This window comes from Mobula hypostoma, chromosome 7 (genome assembly GCF_963921235.1).
Source record: "Mobula hypostoma chromosome 7, sMobHyp1.1, whole genome shotgun sequence".
In the NCBI taxonomy this organism is placed as follows: domain Eukaryota; kingdom Metazoa; phylum Chordata; class Chondrichthyes; order Myliobatiformes; family Myliobatidae; genus Mobula; species Mobula hypostoma.
The window spans coordinates 150,923,028-150,944,809 of record NC_086103.1 but is presented as its reverse complement, the minus strand read 5'-3'; the positions used below and the strand labels follow the sequence as shown (position 1 = coordinate 150,944,809).

At 39.6% G+C, this 21,782-nt stretch overlaps 1 protein-coding gene across 1 annotated transcript in view; it reads left to right on the top strand.

Moving 5' to 3' along the window:
• Nucleotides 1–3,349: 3,349 nt before the first annotated feature.
• LOC134349659 (NEDD4-binding protein 2-like 2) overlaps nucleotides 3,350–21,782 on the top strand; it is a 32,736-nt gene continuing 14,303 nt past the window's right edge. The window contains exons 1-3 of the mRNA XM_063054287.1: nucleotides 3,350–3,461; nucleotides 8,438–9,429; nucleotides 17,877–18,001. Coding sequence (XP_062910357.1) covers nucleotides 8,438–9,429; nucleotides 17,877–18,001 — 1,117 coding nt within the window. The 5' untranslated portion in view covers nucleotides 3,350–3,461. The remainder of the gene's footprint in view (nucleotides 3,462–8,437; nucleotides 9,430–17,876; nucleotides 18,002–21,782) is intronic.

Genomic DNA, 21,782 nt, shown 5'->3' with positions numbered 1-21,782 from the left:
TCGACTACAGCTCAGCATTAAATATCAACATCCCCTCAAAACTAATCAGTGAACTCCAGTACGTGGGCCTCAATACCCCTTGTGCAATTGGATCTTGGATTTCCTCACTTATAGACCCCCGGCCCAATCAGTTCGGATTGGTAAAAACATCTCCTCCACAATCTCCATCAGGACAGAAGCACCACAGGGATGTGTGCTTAGCTCCCTCCTCTACTCGCTTTACACCTATGTATGGCTAAATGCAGCTTCAACATCATATACAAGTTTGCTGATGACACCACTGTTGTTGGCTGTATCAAAGATGACGATGAATCAGCATACAGGAGGCAGATTGAAAATATGGCTATATAATGTAATAACAACAACCTTTCACTCGATGTCAATAACACCAAGGAACTGATTGTAGACCTCAGGAGAGGAAAACCAGAGATCCATGAGCCAGTAATCATCAGAGGATCAGAGGTGGAGAGGTTCAGTAACCTGGATGTCACTATCACAGAGGGCATGTCCTGGACCCATCATGTAAATATAATTGCAAAGAATGCAGGACAGTGTCTCTACTTCCTCAGGAGTCTGCGGAGATTTGGCACATCATCAAAAACCTTGGCAAACTTCTTTAGATGTGCAGTGGAAAGTGTGCTTACTGGTTGTATTAGAACATAGAACATAGAAATTTACAGCACGTTACAAGCCCTTTGGCTCACAATGCTATGCTGACCATGTAACCTACTCTAGAAACTGCTTAGAATTTCCCTAGCACATAGCCCTCTATTTTTCTAAGCTCCATGTACCTATCTAAGAGGCTCTTAAAAGACCCTATTGTATCTGCTTCCACCAGTGCTGCCGGCAGTTCATCCCACACACCCACTATTCTCTGTGTGAAAAATTTACCCCTGACATCTCGTCTGTACCTATTTCTGAGCACCTTAAAACTACGCCCTATCGTGTTAGCCATTTCAGCCCTGGGAAAAAACCTCAAGCTATCCACATGATCAATGCCTCTCATCATCTTATACACCTCTATCAAGCTACCTCTCATCCTCTGCCGCTCCAAGGAGAAAAGACCATGTTCACAATCTATTCTCATAAGGCACGCTCTCCAATCCAGGCAACATCTTTGTAAATCTCCTCTGCACTCTTTCTATAATATCCACATCCTTCCTGTAATGAGGTGACCAGAACTGAACACAGTACTCCAAGTGGGGTCTAACTAAGTTCTTAGATAGCTGTAACGTTACCTCACGGCTCTTGAACTTAATTACATAGTTGATGAATGCCAACACACCATACACCTTCTGAACAAAGCTGCACAGCAGCTTTGAGCGTCTTATTGACATGGACCACAAGATCTCTCAGATGCTCCACACTGCCAAGAATCTTACCATTAATACAATATTCAAATTTGACCTACCAAAATGAACCACTTCACACCTATCTGTGCTGAAGTCTATCTGCCACTTCTCAGCCCAGTTCTGCATCCTACCGATGTCCCACTGTAACCTCTGACAACCCTCTAGACTATCCACGACTTCTCCAACCTTTGTGTCACCAGCAAACTTACTAACCCACCCTTCTACTTCTTCATCCAGGCCATTTATAAAAATCACAAAGAGGAGGGGTCCCAGAACAGATCCCTGTGAAACACCACTGGTCACCGTCCTCCATGCAGAATAGGAACCATCTACAACCACCCTTTGCCTTCTGTGGGCAAACCAATTCTGGATCCACAAAGCAAGGTCTCCTTGGATCCTATGCCTCCTTACTCTCTTAAGGAGCCTTGCATGGGGAACCTTATCAAATGCCTTATTGAAATCGGTATACACTTCATCCACTGCTCTACCTTCATCAATGTGTTTTGTTACATCCTCAATGTATTCAATCAGACTTGTAAGGCACGACTTTCCCCTGACAAAGCCATGCTGTCTATCCCTAATCATATTATGTCTCTCTAAATACTCATAAATCCTGCCTCTCAGGATCTTCTCCAACAACTCGCCCACCACTGAAGTCAGACTCACAGGGCTATAATTTCCTGGGTTATCTCTACTCACTTTCTTGAACAAGGGAACAACATTCGCAACCCTCCAATGCTCTGGTACTTCTTCCTTCCCTATTGATGATACAAAGATCATCGCAAGAGGCTCAGCAATGTCCTCCTTTGCTTCCCACAGTAGCCTGGGGTATACCTCATCCGGTTCCAGTGATGTACTTAACTTAATGCTATTCAAAAGCTCCAGCACATCCTCTTTCTTAAAGTCTATATGCTCAAGCATTTCAGTCCGCTGTAAGTCATCCCCACAATTGCCAAGGTCCTTTTCCCTGGTGAATACTGAAGCAAAGTATTCACTAATTACCTTTGCTACCTCCTCTGATTCCATGCATAGGTTTCCGCTATCACACCTGATTGGTCCTATTTTCACACACCTCATCCTCTTGCTCTTCACTTGTAGAATGCTGTGAGGTTTTCCTTAATCCTGCCCACCAGGACCTTCTCATGGCCCCTTCTGGCTCTCCTAATTCCATTCTTAAGCTCCTTCCTAGCAACCTTGTAATTTTCTAGAGCTCTAATAATACCTAGTTTCTTGAACCTTTCATAAGCTTTTTCTCTTTTTCTTAGCTAGATTTTTTACATACTTTGTATACCATGGTTCTTTAACTTTACCATCCTTTTCCTGCCACAATGGAACATACCTTTGCAGAACTCCATGCAAATGTTCCCTGAACATTTGCCACATTTCTGCAGTGCATTTCCTTGAGAACATCTGGTCCCAATTTATGCTCCCAAGTTCCTACCTAATAGCACCATATTTCCTCCTACCCTAATTAAATGTTTTCCCAAATTGTCTGCTCTTATCCCTATCCATCGCTATGGTGAAGGAGATGGTGGTGGTCACTACCAGATAGTATGGAGGCCTGTCTTTGAGCAGAAAATCCTACAAAAAGTACTGAATTCGGCGCAGTCCCTCCCAAACACTGAGCACATTTATTTATATTTCTATTTGCATAGTTTGTTGTCCATTGGTCCTGTTCACAGTTACTGTTCTACGGATTTGCTAAGTATTAAAAGAATCTCAGGGCTGTATGGGGTGACTCTGATAATAAATTTTACTTTAAATTTAAATCTATTGGAAAAACTCAAGATTAATGCAGGGTTTTGACCTGAAACATCAACAGTTAATTTTCCCCACAGATGATGCTTGATCTGCTGAGTTCCTTCAGGAGATTGTTGCTTCAGATTCCAGCACCTGCAGGCTCTTATATCTGTAGAGTTTAGCAGCATGGCTGATTAGCATGCTCATTGACACAGTGTTGTGAGTGAACTACAACTCCCAGCATGCTGTTGACGAATGACGATGACAGGTCGGCCATTTTCCGTTGTGATACGTCGAATTTGAGCAATGTTATAAAAGGCTGTTTTTTAAAAAGAAAGGATTTTCACACATAAACTTGTCTTAGTAACGGTGAGTTTACCGTTGATCCGTTCTGTGTTATGTTATTGTTGTTGTTGTTGTTTTAGCTTATTTGGTTGAAAACAGAAATGTTGATGTGAAAGGATGAATCTTTGGCCTTGTTACGACGCCCCAGTGCTCCAGGATTATAAACACAACGTACTTCAGAATTAGCTAAGAATTTTGTAATATGTGATTGTAGTTCTCGTTCGCGTTGCTTTACAGGGAAACTGACTGGAAAAGATGAATCTGCTTTGAGGAAACCAAGTCCAGGAATACTACGTTTCTTCTGTTTTAGTTGGGCCATGGCCTCAAAGTTCCTTGTATCAGACGTCGAAGTCTATGTCTTTCATAGATTATCCGTGAAGAAAATATATGCATTTTGTTTGTTTGAGACGTCTTATTCACTGTGGTTTTCACACTTCAAAAGATCTTGATTTGTCAGTAATTGGTGATTGAAAACTACATTGGTTGTTTATAAGCAACACGCATATAAGTTGCTGGTGAACGCAGCAGGCCAGGCAGCACCTCTAGGAAGAGATACAAATTCCAGCATCTGCAGATTTCCTCGTGTTTGGTTGTTTATAAAGTGCACTGTTAAGTTACTTATCACTTCAGTTCTATTCCTCCTTTTATCTGTTTCTAACACATAAAAGATTCAGTAAGTACATTCTAACAGCCTACCACCAGTATAGTATCAGGGCTGATCGGAAATTAAACAGAAAGTTGTTGAAACCTTTACTCTGCAAGTTAGAAAGCACCTGTGTTGGGATAAGCAGATCGCTTTGTTGTTGCTTTTGGTTTGCCAGCCTGATCATTGGTCTCAGTTCTTTTGAGCTTGGAGCTAATATTGAGATTTATTGGAATGTTCCATTTTCCATGTATTGCCCATGAGCTTTAATCGTTCTCTATGGTTCAACAATATATGTTAGCCTTGTTATTCACAAGTGCTAAGCTCTATATCTTTAGACCATAATATAGGTTGAGTACCCCTTATCTAAATTTCGAAAATTCACGAACTCCAAAATTCAAAATTTTTTTTGAGTTCTGACATGATGTCGCAACTGGTAAATTCCACAAAGTGCTTGGAAGGTTCCCGGGTTATGCGCAGGTCTTTGTGCACTACAGGCGCTTCTGAGAAGTGACCTCACATATGTAATGAACAGAAGTTAATGAGAAATGAGTGAGGATCTCAATTGTGTATGGAAAGAGTGACTTGTCCATGTTGGAGTGAACATATGCCACTTATCGGTGTACTGATCAGGAAACAAGGAAAGATCTATACGATGAACTGAAAATTGAAGGTGTGAATACTCATCTGGCTGGTTGCAGAAATTTAAGAAAAGGCATGGCATTAAATTTTAAGGATTAAAGCATTTGCTGATCATGAAGCAGCAAAGAAATTCATTGATGAGTTTGCCAAGATTGTCACTGATGAAAATCTAACATGCTGAATGGCTGCATCAGTACACATGTGATGAACAAGTGTAAGACAAAGACTGCTTACCAGAAGCGCATAAATTCAGAGTTGGAAATGATGGTGCTCCTAAACTATCTCATAGAAACATAGAAAAGCTACCGCTTATACTGAAATCCAAAACACTTCGTTCCAAGCATTTTGGATGAAAGATTCTCAACCTGTACTATATTCTTCCACCAAGGATATAGATATCTCCTGTCAAACTCCATATTCCAGTGATATTACCTCTTTATTTTCCTAAACTCATGGATGCATCAACTAATTCTGCTGAGTTTTCCCTCCTCACAAGTTTGAGGATAAACACCTCATCACAGGAATTAATATAATGAACCTTCCTGCACCGTAGCTGGCAAGAAAATCCTTGAGTGAAGAATTCAGAACTGTTCAGATTACACAATAATACATAAATAAACAGAACTGCTCATTTAATGTCTGTCGTGCCTGCACTGCCACGCAGTGAGGTTATTATTGACCTTTTACCTTGACACCACTTTCCTGCACTAATTCTATATTTCTTGCTTCCCTTTTATTATCCAAAAATCTATTAATCTCTCTTCCTACTGTCTTTGTCTGATGTACAACAGCACCTACCCCAACCTCTTTTTAGGATCCTTCCATTCAACTACTAACCTCGAATTTCCCCTCTATATGCCACCTGCCATTCTTTTGCCAATTTGTATGCATGTGCGTCATTGCAGACATTTGTGCCCTCAGCATGACTTAGTTTTCAATTTCCTATAATAGGATACTGGGAGAACTGAGCTGATCAGGCAACATTCATCAAGGTTAATTTCTCTCCGTAGATGTTGCCTATCCTGCTTAGCTCCCACAGCATTTTGTGTGTTATTTAAGTCTTCCAGCATGTGCAGAATGTGTCCTGGCCTGCTGCGTTCACCAGCAACTTTGATGTGTGTTGCTCGTTTGTGCAGAATCTCTTGTGTTTCAGTTTCCTGTATTTAAAAACTTCCAAAACATTGCATTTTCCCTTTACATCTACATTAACATAATGCCTCCTCTAACCATGTGAATTACAGGCTTCAAGACCCAACATTGCGTTGATCAAATCCTGACAGTGTTTCTGCAATTTTTAATTCAGCTTTCTAACATCATTGCATATTTTAGCAATTTAAATTAATTTGCATGAACATAGACCTTATTCGGATAGATCATGTCACCAAACTTTTCAAACTTGGAAGTTATTCAGAAATTCTCCTTTAATTCCTTGATTGTGTAAAAATGAAAAAATGCATATTGAATTTTCTGAATTTTAAACTCATGGGTAATTTTGGTATGTTTCAAACTGGCAAGAAATATGATTTTTTATTTGAATCAAGTTACCATTACTGTAAGTAACACACACAAAATGCTGGAGGAACTCAGCAGGCCAGGTGGCATCTATGGAAAAGAGTACAGTTGATGATTCAGGCCGAGACCCTTCAGCAGGAAGACCTTGCCTTTTGTTATCTCCTTCATTCCCCTCACTTTCTTTACAATCTTTAACCCTTTAACTAGCATAGCTCTGGCTATTTGTAGTCTTAAAAGTGAAGGAACAATAGAACCTAAACTCTTCTTCCCTCCCTCTGTAGGTGTTGTCTGACCTAATTAATCTAGAATTTTGTTTCGTTGTATAGCAGAACATGTTTGGTAAAAGGAAGCTTTGCATTTCTGCTTTTTTTTTAAATTTTGAAGATGATATTTGTATTCACTCCGCATGTAGATTAATTAATAAGTCATCAGGGCTTGGTGTCGGCAACATACATGATGGAAAGAAGCAATTCTATTTTAACTCTAGCTAGTTTAACTACTGTGTTTAAACATGTCTGGTTACCTGTATTTTAGCATCTATTCTAACTGACTTCTAATAATCAAAATAAATTGCTAAACTAATAACCTGTCTTGTGCTTACCTGACTTTCAGTTGCAGAGCAGGTGCAGAATTCATAGCAGAGCAAGAAGTATTTACTTTTTGAAATCCCTCAAGGTTAATCAATAAACTTCAGGTCCTAGGCCTCAGTACCTCCTTGTGTAACTGGATCCTGGATTTCCTTACCTACAGACCCCAGTCAGTTTGAATTAGCAACAACATCACCTCCAAAATCTCTCTCAGCATCACAAGGCTGTGTACTTCCCACCCCCCTGCTCTGCTTGCTTTTTACTTATGACTATGAGGTTAGCACAGCTCCAATACCATATTTAAATTTGCTGACGACACCGCTGTTGTTTGACAAATCAGAGGTGGTGACAAATCAGTATATAGGAGAGAGATTGAAAATCTAGCTGCGTAGTGCCATAACACAATCTCTCACTCAGTGTGAGCAAGACCAGAGAGATGATTATTGACTCCAGGAGGAGGAAACTGGAGGTCCATGAGCCAGTCCTCATTGAGGGATCAGAGGTGGAAAGGGTCAGCAATTTTAAGTTGCTCGGTGTTATTATTTCAGAGGATCTGTCCTGGGTCCAGCACATAAGTGCTATTACGAAGAAGGCCCGGCATTGCCTCTACTTTCTAATAAGTTTGTGAAGATAAGTTGGCATCTAAAACTCTGACACACCAATGCTCTTGTACGGTAAAGCCTACAAAATATGGATACAGCCCAGTCCATCACAGGTAAAGCCCTCCCCACTACTGCGCAAATCTAAATGGAATGCTGTCACAGGAAAGCAGCACACATTAGTGAGGACACCCACCATCGAGGCCATACTCTCTCTGCTGCCATCAGGAAGAAGGTTCACCACTAGGTTCAGAAACGGTTAATATCCCTCAACCATCAGGCTCTTGAAACAGAGGGGATAACTTCACTCTCCCATCACCGAACTGTTCCCACAGCCTGTGGACTTATTTTCAAGGACTGTTTAACTCATCTCCATATTTATTGTTTATTTATTTTTCATTATTTCTTTTCCCCCCCCTCTTTTTGTATTTGCGGTTTGTTGGGGTTTTTTTTTCACACATTGTTGTCCATCCTGTTGTGTGCAACCTTTCATTGATTCTATTGTGCTGCTTGTACTTACTGTGATTACCCACAAGAAAAGTACTCTCAGGGATGTATATGGTGACATATATATATTTTGAGAATAAATTTACTTTGAACTTTGAAATGGTAACCTGATTCAAAATAAAATGTATATTTCCTGACAGTTTGAAACATGAACAAATTGCCCATGAGATTGAAATTTAAGAATTGAAAAAAATATCCTTTTACTAATTAAGGAATGAAAGGAGAATAAATTATCTTGAAATCAGAATAATTTCAAATTTGAAAAATAAAAATTTGAAGAGTTTGGCTTCGTGCATTCAAGCATTCAAGCTGTTCCTTCAACAGTTTTTTGTGCAAATGATTGATTTAAACTGAAATAGCACTAATTTTTCACATTTAGAAAGTTCTTCCTTTTTTGTTGGGCAGTGAGTAATTATAAGCTTCTATTTATACAGTTTATAAGTTACATCTTATAAGATAATACTCAGTAGAAACTTGTTTCCACTTTTTAACCATCATTCATGTTTGTAGATGCCTGGTTCTGAGGTTAATACAGAGTCTTTCGAATTGAGTGATGGAGAAAGTAGTCCAAGTTCTAAAAGACAAAAAACAGAGACCACTACTACGGAAATTGAAAGCAACTCTGAACTGACTATGAAGGAAAAAACAGATGGTGCTCACCAACAAACTGAAACTGATGGTCCTACACCACACAGCAATCAGAATTTGCAGGGAGATAACAAAGAGAAAGAACTGTCAGCTGCTTCTATATTCAATGAGGACACTACACCATCTAAAGAGAAGAATAGTATTACTGTGCCTGGAAACCCATCTGAAATTGAAAATGAATTAAAGTTATTTTATCAAGAATTGGAAAAGATTGAAAGTGAGACTGAATTGCTTGCAAATGGATCTGTGGATTATCCACAAGGTTCAGCAGAAAATGAAGATATGATGAATAATAGATTAAATACAACTATTAAGGCTTGCAGAAGAATTGCAGGTGTGCAACATACATCTAGAATATTAAGTGACCCACATTCACAAATTTTAACAACTGAATACCCCTATTCAGTACATTGGAATGACACGCTAGCCCCTGCAAGATCTCAGTGGAACCAACCACAGACTTTCATAGGTCCTCAAGGACCTCCCTTGCCAAGGTTCAATGCACCACTTGCTGATCAAAGATGCAATGTCTTACCACGTGGGCTACCTCCTTTTTCATATGACCAAACACTACTAAGTAATAGTTACATTGATGATGCTAACATTATAGCATTTTCGAGAAAAAATGAGAGTAATATTTTGCAGACACAGCCTATTACTAACTGTATGATACAGTCTAGATATTTTCACAACTATGGCCCACACGAAAATACCACGCACCAGCAGATTATGTTAAAGCCCAGTTTGTGTCAGCAATATCAACAGGCAGAGCAACTTACAAATCCAGGTGTTGGAGATAAACTGCTTATATTTATGCGAGGTCCTCCAGGCTCTGGAAAATCTACACTATCACGGTAAGTTTGTTCCAGTTGTTTGAAATGCATTCGTTGGTTTCAAAAAAAAAATCTAATTGTTTTATTGGTTTAACTGCTTGCACTTGGAGAAATCTGCATCTATTGAATAGGATGTGTAATCTGTTAGTTATCTGAAAGAGTATTTTGGTCTGGATAAACTTCAGTATTAGAACATAGAACAGCACAGTATAGGAACAACCCTTCAGCCTGCAATATTGTACTGAACTAAACTAGTAATTGTATGCCTAAAGCTAATCCCTTCTGCCTACAAAATGCCCATATCCCTGTTTTCACCCACATTCATGTGTCTATCTAAGAGCCTCTATTTTATTGGCCTCTGGTTGCACTATCTGGGCAGCCACCATTTTGTGTGTGTGTGTGTGGGGGGGGGGGTGCAGGAGAATGGTCTTGCCCTGTACATGTTCTTTGAAGTTACCCTTCTCATTTAAGTATTAGACATTTTGACTCCAGGGGGAGAAAGATACCAACTGATAATCTATTCATTTTATAATGTTATTATCCTCAGCCTCTGCTGCTTCAGACAAAACAGTTTTGTGCAACCTCTGATCTAGACAGTATCATGGTAAACCTCTTCTGCATGCTGTCCAAAGCCTCCTCATCCTTCCCATAGTGGGATGACCAAAATTGAATGCAATACTGCAGTTGAAGCTTAACAAAGCTGCAACATAACTTCTTGACTCTAGAACTTAATGCCCCATCTAATAAAGGGAAGCCCTTCCTATTCCTTCTTTATGACTCAAAACAACTTGTGCATGCACTTTCAAGGAGTTATGGACTTTGACCCTAGGATCCCTCTGTACATCAACACTGTTAAGGATCTTTCTATTTACAGTACACTGTCCCTATATATTTGATTTCCCAAAGTGCAACACCTCATAATAGAGCAAATTAAACTCTATCTGCCATTTCTCTGCCCATATCGGGAATTGATTTATATCTGGCTATATCCATAATGCCACTAATCTTTGTATCATTGTGAACTTACTAACTCATCTATCCATGTTTTCACCCAGGTCATTTATATTTTGTTTTTGTTGACATAAATATGTTCAAATGAATTTTTAATATAGTATTATAACATCAAAATGAAACTTTATTTCAACCATGCTTGAGATAATACCAGAGTGATTTATTTTAATTTGTTCATGTAGAATATTTTGAAATATATATCTAATTAGCTTAAAGATAACTGAAGTTATTTGATTAGGCCAAAAGGATTAAATTTATTAATGGTTGGATTTTCTCTGAAAGCTTGATGCAAGTTTATAGTTTCAAATTTGTGCACTGTAATGCCAGAATTGTTTCCAAAATTTATGGTTACTTAGACTATGATTCTAATATTCTCTGTAGGATACAAATATCCAATAACAGATTCTCTTCCAAATTTCTTATTTTTGGACGTGTATCCATAATGATACTCTGTCAGATACAAGGCAATAACTATATCCAACAAGAAAGGATTCAGCTTTCATCCCCTGACATTCAATGACATTACCATCACTGAATCCCTTACTGTCAGTTTCCTGGCAGTTTCCATTGGTCAGAAGCTGAACTGGAGTAACCATATGCAAAATGTGGTTACAAAAGATGGTCAGAGCCAAGAAATGTTCATTGAATAAGTCATCTCCTAATACCCCGGAGCCTTGTTAACCATCAACAAGGCTCAAGTCATGAGTGGGATGGAATTGCACTAACCAGGGTGAGTGCAGCTTCAGCAGCTCCCAGGCAGCTTGACATCATGTGGGATATAGCAGCCTTGAAAGGCACCTCATCCACAACTGTTCACTCACTTCACTTCACCAATCTACAGTAGCAGCAATGTCTAGAGATTACAGGATGCACTGCAAAAACTCACCAAGACTTCTTAAACACTGACTTCCAAACCCACAACCTATACCAGCAAGAAGGACAAGAACAGCAAAAGTATGGGAATACCATCAGAAGTAGCCCTCTAAGCTGCATCTGACTTGGAAATGTATATAACTGTATCTTCTCTGTCACTGGGCAACATCTTGGAACTGCCTTTCCAACTGCATTTTGGGCATAGGCACGTCAAGGATTGTAGTGGTTTGAGGAGCCAGCTCACCACACCTTCTCAAGGGAAATTAGGGGTGGACCTTTAAATGCTGGCTCAGCCTGCAAAGCTCACGTTCATTGAGTGAATAATAATAATTTAAAAAATTCTGGTCCAGCTGATCACACTTCTGTGCTGCAGGTGACCAATTATACTTCAGGTCAGGTCATGAGGACCTGACCTGTTAGCCATATGAGATACAATACTTACACTTTCATCTCTTCCCTTCCCAAACAGTATTTGCAGGTGAAGCAGTGATTCACTTACACTTCTTCCAGTCTAGTGTTCTGCATTTGCCATTCACAATGTTGTCCCCTCTGTTGGAGAAACCAAACGTGTGCTAGTTAATCACTCTACAAAATGCTTAAATTCTGTTCATAGGAGTGATCCTAAGCTATAGTTACCTACCATTTTAACTTTTCATTCCACTCCCAATCTGAAATTTCTCTGTGTGTTTTATGCACTGTTACAGAGTGTTCACTGCAAGCCCACTGAACACCCCACCTTCTGTATAAACATGTTGAAGTCCTCCAGACTCAGTTTTTCCAGCTTTAGCTAATGTGGTCAGCACTATCAATTACAAAATAAATGGCACAAAATAAGAACAATGAGGTAACATTTGTAGACTGTTTAGAAATCTGATGGTGGAGTGAGTGGAGGAAGCTGTTCCTAATTCATTAAGTTTGGGTCTTGACGTTCTCGTACCTCTTCATCGACAGTAGAACACATGTAGAGAATGAGAAGAGGACAGATCCTGGATGGTGAGGTTCCTTAATGATGGATGCTGCCATCTTAAGATGCTGCCTGTTGAAGATATCCTTTGGTGGGGAGGTCTGTGCCTGTGCTGAAACTCTGCAGTTTCTTGTAATCTTGTGCTTTGGAGCCTCTGTACCAGGCTGTGATGCAACCAGTCAGAATGCTCTTGAGCATACAATAGAAATTTGTAGTCTGTGGTGACATACCAAACTCATGAAGAGTTGCTGTCATGCCTTCCTCGTGATTACATTAGTGTATGGCGCCCAGGACAGTTCTGCCTGTATGAGAACTGGCTGCTCCTGCTATATGTGATATTAGTTCTGCCCTTTAATTGCAACCTGATCTTGGGCAAGTCTTACCCTACTTTTTGGTAACATGTAACACAAAGAGCATAATTACTCTTTTACTGCCCTAATATGCCTTTGACCTTGATTTACACTATAAAAATATTCCCTTTGGTTCGTCTATTCCCCCTGCCACCTCTGTAACTTAAAATTGTTCTTATTAATCTTTCTTCCTGTTTCTTATGAAGATTCTCTGACCTGGTATATTAACTCTGTTTCTCTTTTCACAGATGCTTCCTGACCTGCTGGATGTTCCAGCATTTTCTGTTTTTATTTCAGACTGCAGTTTTTTTTTTAAATTTCCCTTTTGGATATTGGTAAAGGTGTTGGCTCTTCAGGAGAGTACAAGCAGAATTGGGAGCATGACACATCTGCACAGGAGAGATGGAGGAAGAGCGAAACATCAATATTTATTGGGAATTCAATAGATAGATTTATAGTGTGCCTTGAAAAGGGGATTTTTTTTTGTAAAGTGGCCCTTAAGAAAGAGTGGCAATAATATATATTACTATAATTATGTAGACCATAATTATAAAGAATATAATTGCAATAGAGGGAGTGCAGATAAATACTACCAGATTGGTTCCTGCGGGTGACAGGTGTGTCAAATGAGGAAAGTTTAAGATACTGGCCCCCTTCAGTAGAGCTTAAAAGAGCGAAAGATGACTACAGTGAGACATACAACACACTGGAATTACTTTACAGGATAGCTAGATAGAAAGAGGATGTTTTCCCTTGTCAGAGGTCCAGAATTGGAAATAATAGTTTCAAAATGAAACCAAGTGATTTCAGGCAGATATTCTGGAGGAATTTCTTTAAACGGACCAGTGATTCTTTGAAAATTTTTTTTGAGAACTAAGGAGATTCAGTCATTAAAATTGGTGATGAACGCAGCAGGCCAGGCAGCATCTATAGGAAGAGGTACAGTCGACATTTCGGGCTGAGATCCTTTGTCAGGACTAACTGAAAGAAGAGATGGTAAGAGATTTGAGAAGGGGAGGGGGAGATCCGAAATGATAGGAGAAGACAGGAGAGGGAAGGGATGGAGCCAAGAGCTGGAAAGTTGATTGGCAAAAGGGATATGAGAGGATCATGGGACAAGAGGCCTAGGGAGAAAGAAAGGGGGAGGGGGAAGCCCAGAAGATGGGCAAGGAGTATAGTGAGAGGGACAGAGGGAGAAAAAGGAGAGAGAGGGGGAAAAAAAATTAATAATAATAAAAAATAAATAAATAACGGATGGGGTACAAGGGGGAGGTGGGGCATTAACGGAAGTTTGAGAAGTCAGTGCTCATGCCATCAGGATGGAGGCTACCCAGACGGGATATAAGCTGGTGTTCCTCCAATCTGAGTATGGCTTCATCTTGACAGTAGAGAAGGCTGTGGATAGACATATCAGAATGGGAATGGGACATGGAATTAAAATGTGCGGCCACTGGGAGATCCTGCTTTCTCTGGCGGACAGAGCGTAGAAGTTCAGCGAAACGGTCTCCCAGCCTGTGCTGGGCCTCGCCAATATGTAGAAGGCTGCATCGGGAGCACTGGATGCAGTATATCACGTGAGGCGACACCCCAGACAGTCCTTCCAGGTGAGGCGCCACTTCACCTGTGAGTTGGCTGGGGTGATATACTGCGTCTGGTGCTCCTGATGCGGCCTTCTATATATTGGCGAGACCTGACGCAGGCTGGGAGGCTGTTTCGCTGAACACCTACGCTCTGTCCGCCAGAGAAAGCAGGATCTCCCAGTGGCCAGACATTTTAATTCCACGTCCCATTCCCATTCTGATATGTCCATCCACGGCCTCCTGTACTGTCAAGATGAAGCCATACTCAGGTTGGAGGAACAACAACTTATATCCCGTCTGGGTAGCCTCCAACCTGATGGCATGAATATTGACTTCTCTAACTTCCATTAATACCCCACCTCCCCTTCGTACCCCATCCGTTATTTATTTATTATTATTTTTTTTCTCTCTCCTTTTTCTCCTTCTGTCCCTCTCGCTATACTCCTTGCCCATCCTTTGGGCTTCCCCCTTCCCCTTTCTTTCTCCCTAGGCCTTGTCCCATGATCCTCTCATATCCCTTTTGCCAATCAACCTTCCAGCTCTTAGCTCCATCCCTCCCCCTCCTGTCTTCTATCATTTTGGATCTCCCCCTCTCCCTTCCACTTCAAATCTCTTACCATCTCTTCTTTCAGTTAGTCCTGACGAAGGGTCTCGGCCCGAAACATCGACTGTACCTCTTCCTATAGATGCTGCCTGGCCTGCTGCGTTCACCAGCAACTTTTATGTGTGTTGCCTTAAATTCCAGCATCTGCAGATTTCCTGGTGTTTGAGATTCAATCATTTATTGCATTCAAAGCAGATTTGGGAATTTCTCTTGAGTATTTGTTATACTGTTGCAAGAAAAGGTTTGTGAACCCTTTCTGCATTAATTACTCATAAAATGTAGTCACAATTAATACAATCTGCCTGAACTAATAACACACAAAACAATTGTACTTCTCATGTCTTTATTGAACACATTGTTTAATCATTCACAGTCCACGTTGGAAAAAGTGTATGAACCTTTGTATGTAATAACTGGTAGAAGCTCTTTTAGCAGCAATAACCTTTATCAACTGTTTCCTATAGCTGTTGATCAGACATGCGCAATGGTGAAGAGGAGTTTTAGACCATTCCTCCATTTTAAAAAAACTGTTTCAGTTCATCAGTATTTATGGGATACCTTGCACGAACAGCCCTCTTCGGGTCATGCCACAGCATCTCAATTGGGTTAAGGTCTGGACTCTGACTTGCATTTCTAAACACGATTTTTTTTCTTTTTAAACCATTCTGCTGTTGATTTACTCTTGTGTTTTTTTCCTCACGGTAACACATCGAAGCTGCACCCTCTCTAACATGCTGGTAGAGAGAGTTTTATTTGGGTTTTTTTTAGCGCTGGAAATGGTTACATCCGGACACGCGGGACAGAAGCAAGGTCGCATTGTGTATTCCAGCTAATGCCGGCCGGTTTAGCGAACAGAGCGGCGGACACCCCTGCTGAAATCCGGAGGAAAACACACAGAGGGTGCAGAGGGGGATCACAAAGTCGAGGAAGGAGGACCGGGTCGAGACAACAGAGACTTATGGAGAAGAGGAGTTTGGTGGGTAATACCGTTCCGGCTGACCGGAAGTGCACTGAGAGTGGTAAGCGTAAAGGAGTTGGGTGCTTACTGATCTGGTTAACAACAGATGGTGCAATCCAGGTCATATTACGATTGAGGAACGTGTTTGCAGACTAGATATTGAACTTTTTACTGTTGGACTTACAACACTGGGCGGCACGGGAGGTTGTTCCTGCCTGTGGCCATCAAATGTGCAGCTCCTCCCGTGGGGGGTCAGACACCCTGAGCCAGTAGACTGGTTCTGGCTTATTTTCCATCTGGCATAGTTTGCACTTTGCTGTTTGATTGTTGGTGGTTTTGGTATTGCTATATTTACGCTCTCTTCTTGGTTGGTGCGGCTGTAACAAAACCAAATTTCCCTCGGGAGTAATAAAGTATATCTATCTATCTTTTGGATCATTGTCTTGTTGCATCATCCAACTTCTGTTAAACTTCAGCTGACAGGCCACTACCATGACATTCTCCTGTAAAATGTCTTGATACAATTTTGAATTCATTATTCCCTCAATGATTGCAAGCTTTCCGGGCCCTGAGGCAACAAAGCAGCCAAACCATAATGCTCCTTCCACCACGCTTCACAGTCGGGATGAGGTTTTGGTGTTTGTGTGCAGTGCCCTTTTTCCTCCAAACATAGCGGTGTGCATTTCTGCCAAAAAGTTCACAGAACATTGTGGAACATCCAGGTCTTTTGCAAACTTGGGACATGCAGCAATGTTTTTTTGGAGAGCAGTGGTTCCTCTGTGCAGACAATTTCTCTTACTGTCGACTGGTGAACACTCAGGTCTTTAGAAATGCTTTTGTAGCCTTTTCCAGTTTCATGCCTCTCTACAAATCTTCTAAGGTCCTCTGAAAGTTTTGATCGAGGCAAAGTGCACATATACAGATCTTTCTTGAGAAGAGCAGGCTCTGTCATTAACCTGACTTTGTGTGTCACTTTTTAATATATAGGGTAGGGCAGCTCTACAACCCGCACCTCCAATCTCATCTCATTGATTGGAACACCTGACTCCAAATAGCTTTTGTACAGGGCATTACCCCAGAGGTTCACATACTTTTTTGAACCTAGACTGTTTGTTTAAATGTTGTACTCAGTATTAACGAGAAGAAATACAATTGTTTGTGTGTTATTAGTTTAAGCAGACTGTGTTTGTCCATTATTGTGACTTAGATGAAGATCAGACCACATTTTATGAATTATTAATGCAGAAAACCAGGAAACTGAAAAGGGTTCAAAAACTTTTTCTTGCAACCGTTATTTCCAGATTTATCTATTAATTGCAGAACCAAAATGTTAGAGAATTCTTTTCACTTGAATTTTCAGCCTCTGGTCTGAAATTAATGAGCACATTCCAATCTGCAAAATTCCTTGATCAATCTGTGGTGTTGTAACTGATTATTTCAACTTTTTGAAAAATAGAATTTCCATGACATAGTATTACTGTGTTGCTTTCATATCTTCATGTCTCCTGATTTATTGTTAATAGCACACCGGTAAAGGGATGCTTTGATGCTGAATAGTCATTTGGTGTTGTCTGTCACAGGGGTAGTCTATTCATTTAAAGTTATTTGTGTTGGAATGAATAAGCTAAAAGCACCAGGTAAGCAATTGAAGTTGGTAATTGGTGTTGGCAGTAATACTATTGATTTATCACTGTAAACAGTTAATACAGCTTTTCAATCAATTTGCATGTGACATACCTTATATTACGTTTAGTTGTATGTGTAGTTGGGGAGGAAATCCAGAAAAATGTAATTCATTACAGATTTTGAGTGACTCCACATCAGTTGCTAACTATTAGGACAAATTGAAATTACATTTTGAGACAAATATATTTTGCTTTTTCAAGATAGTTCATGGAAAAATAATCACGCTGATAACTCTTACCAGCTTTTGAAATTTTGTCTATCGCTGTTAACATTACCATGTCTCTCTTCAAAGACAAAAAGAAATCATAATGCTAGAGTAAATTAGCCCATTTTTTAAGTACCTACTGAACATGTAAAATTACCCATGCTTGTTAGATCCTTGAATTATATTTGGGGAAGAAATCAAATTGCCAGTATTTTTTTTTGATATTTCCTCATACAGGTTGCTGATAGATCAGAGTCCTAATGGTGTGGTCTTGAGCACAGATGATTATTTCTGTCTAAAGGGAGGCTACTGCTTTGAACCCCATCTCCTTGGGGAAGCTCATGAGTGGAACCAGAATAGAGGTATAGCTTGCTTTATTTAAACTTCGCTAGATACTGCTATGTTGTATTTGTACCACGTTCAGTCCAAAACAATCAGATAGCTGTGTGTGATAATTATACCTGTACTATTTATGACTTAAAAGGATAAACCTTTATGGTTTATTTATGAAATACCAATTAAAATAGGAAAATGTGTATGACTAGAGTATGTCTGAAGTAGCAGTCTGTCATTTCCTTCTAACACTATAAAAAGTTGAATGTTAGACCATTTAAAAAAACTGTAATTCAAGGTTCCAAATATTTTTCAGTACATTAGGAATTCACAATTAACCTTCAACCAAGGAAAAAATGAATCTTAAAATTCATAATCTTGAATAATTACACATTAATTGCTTCTGAATCCTAAGATGTTTCCTGTGCAATGGGAAAAATAAAATTTTGACCCTGCTTTCACACATCACAATGCTTGATTATTAATTTGCAAGTTAAATAATGGCCTTTTTGTTGAACCCTTTAAGATGCACATTATTTGAACTGTTTGAGTTAACAATTCAGTTGTTTTGAGATTTTAATTGTGCAAGCTACTGTGGGAGATGAGTAGATTCAGTTTGTTACTGGAGCGATAAAAACATAAAGGCAGTGTAATTTGACAGATTGACATGCAAATTTTAATAACTATATGCACATTTATTGCTTTCTAATGAGTTGCAAATTTGTATTTTATATTGTTTAACTTGAAGTAGATATCAGCCTTTCTCATTTGATTCATTATCTCTCTCCATGAAGTTCCTCACTTGTTTGTCTCTTTTCAAAACAAATAATATTTTTTAAAGCTTTTTCTTTTAACTGTGTACAAAGGTATTGTCAATCAGCAAACATTAACATAGATTTTTTTCCCTACAGGTCCTGTCTGACCTGCTGAGTGTTTCCAGCATTTCTGATTTTACTTAAGATTTCTAGCATCTATTGTTTTGAATTTTCATTCCCCCTCTTGAGCCACTAAAATTTTTATGCTCTGACCATGCTCTGCATGGATATTAATAAAATGTTAGCTTTTTAATGTATATTCAATTCCATTTTGTTTCATTTTATACTGTGCATAATTTGTGCTCAGACTTAATTTGTTACTTAGTTTTTGGCTTTGGAAATCATAATAATAATTTATTTTGAACTTATTTAAAAGCCAGTTACATCTGAGTTTCTACATAATGTTTAATTCATAGTTTTTTTGCTACTTAAGGCCTCAGTGCATCTTGTTTAACATTGCAATGGCATCCTATAAAATTAACAGGCCTTTTTATGGAAGGGAAGAACTACACAGGAAGGATGTTTGAAACCTGGCAAAATTGGACATAGAAGTTTTTGTATTGCTTAAGTATTATGATGAGCAGTGCTGAAAGTGTGAAATAAAAATATTAAATGCGAGAAGTACGTGAGCAGGAGCACCTGTGAAGAGAGAAACATCTGATAGTTTGGGTCAAAATGTATAAAATACTGGAGGAACTCAGCAGGTCAAGAAGCGTCTAAGCAGCTTGCTGACAATTTTCCTTCGTAGGTGCTGCCTGACCCGCTGAGTTCCTCCAACATTTTGTTGTGATCCTGATTTCCAGTGTATGCATCTCTCTTGAGTATAGTATTATGGGTCTGTACTTTGGCCTTATAACGGGCACATATATTAGGTCTTTATTTTTGACTAACTTTTAGAAAAATAGATATAATAAGCCTCGATTTCATCAATATATTCAAGTGATGGAGAACTTGGTCGAGAGTCTCTTTATCAGAATACAGCATGAGATTACTTTGTCCATCCCATTTACCCTCCTTACTACTGATCACAATACCTGTAACTAGGTTCAAATAGGTCTTCTTTATCATCTTCAGTTAAAGCAAATTTCCACACAAGATATCTTGTGAATTATGATTGGTATACCATCTACCTTATGCTGGCTCTCAGAGTACACCCATCTGTACTAATTCCCCGCTTATCTCCCTGCAAATTTTTCTAGTTTACGGAAGAAATCTCATCCTCATTCCACTATTCACATACACTAAGGGTAATTTACAGCACCCAGTTAACCATTTAGCTTGTCTTAGAAACTTTGGTCCCTGGAGGATGCTGAAACAAACAAGGGCTTCCTGTTGCTTAGCTCACACCAAGTCTATATACCCATATCCTCTGTGCTTTCTGACCTGTATTAACTCACACTTAGTCTTGATTTTAAAATCCATCATCCCTTTTTTCCGTGGCCTTGCCCTTCTGGATCCATACTCAACTGAGCTACAGTATGTGCACTTCTATTTGTTGTCTCTTGCTTATCCTGAATGTTGGTCATGTATCTTTGTGTTTCCTTCTCTAACTTGCTCTTTTTTGTTCGGTAACCCATCTATGAACTACCTTGAATAGATTTTGCTAAGTTAAAGTATATTTTGGCATTGGTTGCAATTTGTTTATTGTCACATGTACCAAGGTACAGTGGAAAAATTTGTCTTGTATACTGTTCATATAGATCAAATACTACACAGTTCATTGAGGTAGTACAAGATAGTACAATAACAGAATACAGAATAATATGCAACAGCCAGAAAAAGAGTGCAGTGGAGGTGGACAGTAAGGTGCAAGATCATAATGAGAGGCCAACGGTCCATCTTATCAGAATCATAATCAGGATTAAAATCACTGGCGTGTGTCATGAAATTTGTCATACTAGGGAGCCATTCTTATAAAAGCAGGTTTGAAGCTGTCCTTGATCCTGGTGCTAGGTATTTTGAGGTTATTATATCTTCACCTGATGGAAAAGGGAGAAGAAAGAATGTCTGGGGTGGGTGGGGTCTTTGATTATGCTGGCTGCTTTACTAAGGCAGCGAGAAGAATAGACAGTCCAAGGAGGGGAGGCCTGTTTCTGTGATGTGTTGACAACTCTGCAATTTCTTGTGGTCATATAATGAGAAGTTGACATACCAGACTATAATGCATCCAGATAGGATACTTTTTATGGTGCATCAATAGAAATTGGTGAGGGTTTTAATGACCTTCCACATTTCTTTAGCCTCCAGAGGAAGCAGTGGCATTGGTGAGATTTCTTGGCTGTGGTGTCTATCTGGTTGGATAAGGTCAGCCTATTGGTGATAATCCTAGGAATTTGAAGCTTTCAACCCCTTTTGACCTCACCAGCCCCCCTTCCTGAAGTGAATGACCAACTTTTTTGTTGTGCTAACATTGTGGGAAAGGTTAATGTCATGATGCCGTGTCACTAAGCTCTGTCCTTCCTGTACTCCAATTCATTGTATTTGAGATACAGCTGCTACAGTGGTATCACTGCAAACCTGTAGATGGAGCTAGATCAGAATCTGGCAAGCAGTCAGGAGTGTACAGGGAGTAGAGTAAAGGGCTGAGATGCAACCTTGTGAAACACTAGTGTTGAGAATAAATGTGGCAAAAGGTGTAGATGCCTGTCCTTATTGTGATCTATTAAACAAGAAGTCAAGGATCCAGCTGCAGAGGAAGATATTGACTCCCAAGTCTCGAAGCTTGGTGATGAGTTTGCTTGGAATTATAGTATTGAAGTTGGAACTATAGTCAATAAACAATAGTCCAATGTAAGTGTATTTACTGTCCAGATGCTCCAGATATGTGTAGGGCCAAGGAGATGGCATTCGCCATGGATCTGTTTTGGCTGTAGGTGAATTACAATGAGTCAAGGTTGCCTAGGAGGCTGCAATTAATGTGTGCCATCAACAGCCTCGTGTAAATGATAAATGTCACAGCCAGTGGGCAGGAGTAATTAAAGAACATTATATTGTT